The sequence below is a fragment of the Nicotiana tabacum genome, chromosome 21 (assembly GCF_000715075.1).
Source record: "Nicotiana tabacum cultivar K326 chromosome 21, ASM71507v2, whole genome shotgun sequence".
Classification (NCBI taxonomy): Eukaryota; Viridiplantae; Streptophyta; class Magnoliopsida; order Solanales; family Solanaceae; genus Nicotiana; species Nicotiana tabacum.
Genome location: NC_134100.1, coordinates 93,136,059 through 93,143,066, shown reverse-complemented (window position 1 = coordinate 93,143,066; position 7,008 = coordinate 93,136,059). Strand labels below are relative to the sequence as shown.

The 7,008-nt window shown below is 35.1% G+C and overlaps 1 protein-coding gene across 1 annotated transcript; it reads left to right on the top strand.

The window, feature by feature from the left end:
* Positions 1 to 2,778: 2,778 nt before the first annotated feature.
* LOC107799582 (chloroplast processing peptidase) lies at positions 2,779 to 6,765 on the top strand. Its single transcript, XM_016622715.2, has 5 exons — positions 2,779 to 3,362; positions 4,967 to 5,104; positions 5,992 to 6,078; positions 6,301 to 6,368; positions 6,445 to 6,765. Exons 1-5 carry the CDS (start codon positions 2,874 to 2,876, stop codon positions 6,575 to 6,577), a joined length of 915 nt encoding a protein of 304 aa, XP_016478201.1. The 5' UTR covers positions 2,779 to 2,873; the 3' UTR covers positions 6,578 to 6,765.
* Positions 6,766 to 7,008: the final 243 nt, after the last annotated feature.

Genomic DNA, 7,008 nt, shown 5'->3' with positions numbered 1-7,008 from the left:
AAGTCATAAATATTATATTGAACCTATACCGGGCTCCAGAACCAAAATACGGACCCGAAGTCAATAAATTCAACACCAATAATTTCTTAGAAATCATTAAGCTTTCAAGCTTTTAAATTTTCATCAAAATTCCATATCTCGGGGCTAGGAACCTCGGAATTCGATTTCGGGCATACGCCCAAGTCCCAAATCACGATACGGACCTACCGAAATTATCAAAATACTGATCCTAGTCCGTTTGCTCAAAATGTTGATCAAAGTCAACTTAGTTGAGTTTTAAAGCTCTATTTCACATTTTAATCCATTTTTCACATAAAAACTTTCCGAAAAATTGTACGGACTGCGCACGTAAGTCGAGAAATGATAAGTGGTGCTTTTTGAGGTCTTAGAACATGGAATTACTTATTAAATTTAAAGATGATATTTTGGGTCATCACGATTTTACTAAAGATTATGAGAACGTGAATGTACAACCATTTATGCGTTGGAGAGATTGTTTCTTATTTTGTGCCGAAACAATTTATAAAGCACCGGTAACAAAACAACATTGGGCGAAGTGCACTAGTAGCCACTTTTAAACCTGTTATTTAAAATATATCCACAATTTATAATGTATTTAAAGATTGGTTAATTCGCGCAAAATTTAGGACTAAGTATCCTGAATTTTAGCTGCTAATTTGAAATTCAAGACTTAGTGTCCTAAATTCAGCATTAAGTGTCCTGAATTTCTGAACTGTTAATTTAAAATTCAGGATAAAAATCGAATTTCTGGACACGATTTTCGAAATTTAGGACACGATGTCCTGAAATTTGAACAAACTTCATGACACCGTATCCTGAAGTTTGAACGAACTGGCTAATCTTTAAATACATTGTAAACTGTAGATATATTTTAAATAACAAACTTAAAAGTGGCTACTTGATGTCATTTCCACAACAACATTTGCCCAATATCCTATTTCCGGCAACCTTTTGGGCCGAATTAAGGTAGAAATGGGCAGGTCGGGTCAGGTCAGATGTGAGCGGGTCGAAAACGGATAAATTATCCGACTCGACCCGTATTCGAGACGAATAAAAAATGGGTCATCAATATGATCACTTATAGGAGAATTCCTAGTCTCCCAAACTTGAGGAATCCCCAATTTGAGGTTTTACAAATATAAAAGTTTAACACATTAGTTATTCATTGGTTAATCATTTTCTAAGTGGATAATATGGTTCTTATCCATATTCGACCCGTTTTTAAAAAGTTCATTATCCAACCCATTTTTTAATGGATAATAGGGTGAATAACTGTTTTCTTTTTACTTTTTTGCCACCTCTAGGCCGAATATTAGCCTATTCCAGGCAACCTTTTGGGCCGAGTATGAACAACATGGTTTGTCCTTATGGGCAAGACTCATGTTGCCGTTGGGGAAAAACACAGAAATAGCCACTTTTCAGGTCTTGTAATTGGAAAATAATCAATGTCCCGGACTTTCAAATTTAACAAGCAACCTCTATGATAATGTCTTGAAGTTTCACTAGGGAAATTTAAACCTTCAGAACATTAGCTATTTTTCAAAGACATGGCAAAAAAGTGGCTAGTAAAAGCTATTTCTACCTCTTAAGTAAGGCTTCTGGTAAAATGGACCATGCTATGGCCCATGAAAAACAATAGAAAGGAGTAAGCCGAAGAGCAAGTGCACAAATAGTCATTTTCAAGGATGCAGTAAAGAGATTGGCCAGTACTTATTTTGTCCTGAAATATTAAACTAAAAAATCTTAATTTCAAGACAATTCAGGACACTTTTGTCCTAAAAAATTAAACTGAAAAATTAAAATTCAGGACACACTGACTAATTTCTAAATAGCAGCCTTTAGAGCGGCTACTTAATGTCATTTCTGCGCTGAAGATGTTGGTTCATCTTTATAATAGCTATGGAATTGCATCTCAACCATGACATCCTATTGGATCTAGAAAATCACTTCTTGTCTGGTAATTTGATCTAGCTGATGAGTCATAAGTCTGTTGAAGTAAACCACTTTTTTTGCACATAGTGTAAACATCTTTGCAATATAAAGTTACTTTAGTTATATTTTTTCCAATCGTTGTTTGGTACATATATTAAGCCCAATTATTCTGAATTCTTGACGCGTAAACCCATTAAGAGAAAGTCTCCTACCAGCATTTTTGCTATTCTAAGGGTTCGAAACTTAAATCTTGATTAAGGTGGAGAAATCATATCTATTCCACCGCAACTCTTTATGATAAGTTACTTAAAAACTGGAATAATTTACAATTAATTTGTCGTAACATGATAAATTGTTAACCTAAAAAGGGACTTTAAGTGCTAAAAACATGTACACCACAATTTTCAATTGAACCTCTCTCTCTCCAAAATAGTTGAAGATTAGGAATATATTACACAAGCTCCCCTCAATCCTTAATTTGTTTAAACCATTTTGAGATCCAATTTGGTTCCTTTTAGAAAGTTCCTATCAAAATCTAATCTAATTAGAATCCATAAGTAAAGTATTGAAAATCGTATTTATTTATTCTATTTTTAACTATGAGAAAAATTTATCCTATATTTTTTCTAGATTATTCTAGCAAATAGCAGAATCGTGGCTTGAGAACTATACGAGCAATCTACTCAATTTTAGTGTATAAATTTTCGCGATCAATAATTGAATCATGCAATCTTGAAATGTCTCTTTTTTAAAAAAGAGAGAAAAAAGGAACATGAAAAAAAGGAGAAAAAAGACAGAGAAATATAAAGTGAATATAACTGAAATGGCAAACGTAATTAACTGCCAATTCAATTTCTAACACACATACTGGAACAGAACTCTCAACTGTTTCAGATAAAAGGTACACTCAAAATCCTAAAATGATAACTCTTCAGCTTTTCCCTCAATTCCCTTCTCTTCAAAACCCTAACTTGACCTCAAAGAACCCAAATTTCCCACTTTCTAAATTCAACCCATTATCCAAAACCTTCCAATTCAATGACACCCATTTCAATTTTTTCATAAAAACTCCCAAGATTCTAACTTTAAAGCAATTTAGATGTAACAAAGCTCAAAATCAGAGCTTTATATGTAAAGGGGTCAAGAAAGACTCAAATGAAGAGACTACAAAGGCAGTTTTGGACCGCGGCGGCAGTGGTGGCGACGGCGGTGGAGGTGGTGGTGGAGATGATGAGCAAAATGGGGTTTTGCCAGAATGGCTGAATTTTAGTCCAGATGATGTAAAAACGGTCTTTTTAGCTGTGGCTGTATCACTTGCATTTAGGTCCTTTGTTGCTGAGCCAAGGTTTATACCTTCTTTGTCCATGTATCCCACGTTTGATATTGGAGATAGAATTGTAGCTGAAAAGGTAATTTTGTTGTTTTTTATTTACTACTATATGTTTGTTAATTTTCCGACCCAAACTTGTTTGGGGCTGAGACGTAATAATTGTTGTATATGTTTGTGAATTTATTCCTTTTGTTGTTGATGAAGTTGAATTTTGCAAGTTTAGTTGATCTTTAAGTCTGGATAAAAGGAGGAAGGTTAAGCTAGGTTGGATGCTAGTGTAAAAACAGTACAGCTATGATGAGTCATCTAAATGGATATAGATGAATCATATAAGCTGAGCCTCAAGTAGTTTGGGATTGAGGTATAGTTGATATGATTATCAGGGGCGGATTTACTGCCCAATATATGGGTCATGTGGACCCGTGGTCTTTCTGCCAAAGTAGGTATACATATTTTTTTAAATTGATATGATATTATCTGCTGGCCCTATGCTCCAAAAGGTTAATTGGTGCACTTGGTTGGCAACAACAACATGCCCAGTGTAATCCCACAAGTGGTTTCTGGGGAGGGTAGTATTTACGCAGACCTTACCCCTACCTTCAAGAAGGCAGAAAGGTTATTTCCGAAAGACCCTCGGCTTAGGACATGATTGAATGCTGAGTTATTTATGTAAAGGAATAAGGATTAATTTTCACTTAATACATTTTTTCTCCTTTTTAGTGGTGCACTCATGTTGTAGATATTCTAGATCCGCCTCTGTATATAAAGGGTGTTAATAAAGTTGGTCACTTTTTTTTAAAATTAACTATGGTGTTCGGGCAACATGTGCTCGCCTCGAATATTCACTAGGCACCTGCTACCTCCCAAATTGCAAGTATCGGTTAACTTTGCAGGTTAAGGTTAGGCAGATGGAAAGAAATCACCTAGTATTTTTTTGTCTCTGCAGTCATTTGAACCTGGTTTCCAACATGGGCGGATGCAGTGTGGTATTTACGGGTTCAATTGAACCCATAACTTTCGACGCGGAGTAAATATTTACGTGTAAAAGGTCATTAAAATTGTAAAAATAATAGACATGAACCCATAACTTTAAAAATATAAGGGGTCCAATGTTAAAAAATTTATAGTTGAACCCATAGAGTTTAAATCCTGGATCCGCCTCTGGTTTCCAAGGTTTGCAGCACTTCACTGACAATTAAGCCACACCCTTGGGTTGGAAACATTGTTTGCTGAATATTTCTTTCTGATTTGACTGTTGACAGTTGTTTTAGGTAAGTTTCATGTTGGAGACAAATTGAAATATAGGGGGTTGCGGAATTTATGCTTTTGTTGTTGCTCCCTCCTGAGAGCCTTAATGTTGCATTTGAAATAAAAATGTCAGTATCAGTAAGTATAAACATTGAAACGTGGAGTAGTTTGACTTTAAATTTAATTTTAGGATTGTAAAACTTATAGTAGTGGTTAGCGGTCAGTTTGCTATTATTTCAGTTGTAAATGCATCAAAATACCTTTTACTAGGTGTCAGAATAGTTTTAGATGGCTACCTGCAAATTGCATCTGAAATCCTTTCTATTATTATTTGTGCTATGGTGTTCGCTCCATGTGTATTATTTAGAAAAATAAGGCGGATCAATTATTTCAAAGCATTGTTGTTTGTAACTATGTTGATCTTGTGACTTACAGGTCAGTTACTATTTCAGAAAGCCCTGTCCCAACGACATAGTAATATTCAAAAGTCCTCCAGTCCTTCAGGAAGTAGGATACACAGATGACAATGTCTTTATTAAGAGGATTATTGCAAAGGAAGGTGATATTGTAGAGGTGAGTTCACTAGATAATAGAAGCAGAAAATACTATTTTTCAGTTGCTGTGAACTTGAACTGGTTAATTATGATTGATCACTTGGCATTTCATAGCCACCACTAGTTCCGCTGCATTGAGTTTGTTTTCCCTCCTAAATGGATATAGAAGCAACTGAATTCCAGTCTTTGCTCTTTTAGGAGAATTCCTGGTGAATTTGCATATAAATTGATATTCACTTTTGACCCCCAACAAGGTTCTTTTGCAATACATAAAAGAGTCTCATGGACCAATTATTATTACAGCGTTCTCTACCATAGAATTCGAACTTCTGGGTAAACCCGGCGGTTTTGGTGTCTTATTACTCCTGTCCATTTCAATCACAACTTCGAAGTCCACCTCTCTTTTCTTGTCTCAACCTCAGATAGTGTCTACTTCACTGCAATGGAAAAGTCTATTAATAGGAGTACTTTAAAGAAGAAACTATATAGAATCCTCTTTTAGACTTTCCAATGTAACTTTTCTTTTTTCCTTCTTAAGCAACCAAAAGATAACTCAGAATTTAAAACCTACTTTCCCATTTAATTATTCACCTTGTCACTTTCTTCTTAATGATTTTGTCAAATCAAAACTCGAGATTCAATTTGAGGGAGTAAAAGATTTAGTACTAGTTAGCCTATCAGTTGTGTTTCCTTTTGGTTTATTATGGAAAAGGAATGTTTGAGGGGAGTTGTCATTACTTGTTGCCACTGCTCCTTCTTATCTTTTCTTCAGGCCAAGTCTATCGGAAACATCCTCTCTCTCCCCCTTTCCAGGGTAGGGGTGAGGTTGCGTACATCCCACCCTCCCCAGACCCCACTTGTGCCAGTAATATAAAGGAAATATTTTGGTTATTCTTGGTAGTGCAGGTTCATGAAGGAAAGCTGATTGTAAATGGGGTTGTGAGAAATGAAGATTTTCTTCTCGAGGCACCCAAATACGAAATGACACCAGTGGTATGTTCTACCAATTCAGCTAACTCAGCAATCAGCTTCCCTCCCATTCTTCTCCTTATGAATTATTGAACATGCAAAAGTATTGGCTCATTGAAGATTTGACTAATACTAAAAGCCTAAAACCATCAAAGTTTTTTGGCCAAAGTGTGTTGTTTAATTTCCATTTAGCGCGAGAAGAACCGCCTACTGTTCTTACTGTTTTTTATTCATGTCGTACTGCAGCGTGTACCTGAGAATTCAGTTTTTGTGATGGGTGATAATCGGAATAACAGCTATGATTCACATGTGTGGTGAGTTGTCCGCTCGTAAACTGCTTAGATTCATTAAACATGAGTCATCTTAATTTATCAATCTTATTTAAAACAGGGGACCGCTACCTGCAAAGAACATAATAGGCAGATCAATATTTCGGTATTGGCCTCCAACAAGAATTGGTGGGACAGTTCTTCCTCAAGGTTGTGCTGTCGACAAGCAGGAGAATAGTTTAGCACCTCAATAACTTATTTATTCAATTTAGTGCACTGCAATTACTGCAGAGCTGATAATGTAAGACAGTTTGAAGTAGGATGTATTGTATATTAGCAAGCATTTGACTCAGTTCTCGTTTCTAATAATCTCTCCTTCCTTGAAGTAAAGAGCGTAGAAGTATTTGTTATATTTTCAATGAACAAATTAAGGTTAATATAATCATGTTAATCAATGCTAAAAGATGGATTCATTAAAAACAGTCAAAAAAATCAACTAAGAGTCCGTTTGGACATAAGAAAATTTTTCCTTTTTCCCAAAAAAATTCACTTTTTTTCCGAAATAAGCGTTTGTTCATAAAATTTTCAATTTTTATTTAAGATCATTTTGGAAATTTTCGAAAATTTGTAAAACTCCAAAAAGTTATTTTTCAAAATTTTTACTCAAATCACCCTCAAAACTTCA

Coding starts and splice junctions, on each gene's coding strand:
- LOC107799582 (XM_016622715.2), top strand. CDS start 2,874: ATGATAACTCTTCAGCTTTTCCCTCAATTCCCTTCTCTTCAAAACCCT. Junction 5,105..5,991: donor AGGAAGGTGATATTGTAGAG/GTGAGTTCACTA, acceptor TTGGTAGTGCAG/GTTCATGAAGGAAAGCTGAT. Junction 6,079..6,300: donor AATACGAAATGACACCAGTG/GTATGTTCTACC, acceptor GTCGTACTGCAG/CGTGTACCTGAGAATTCAGT.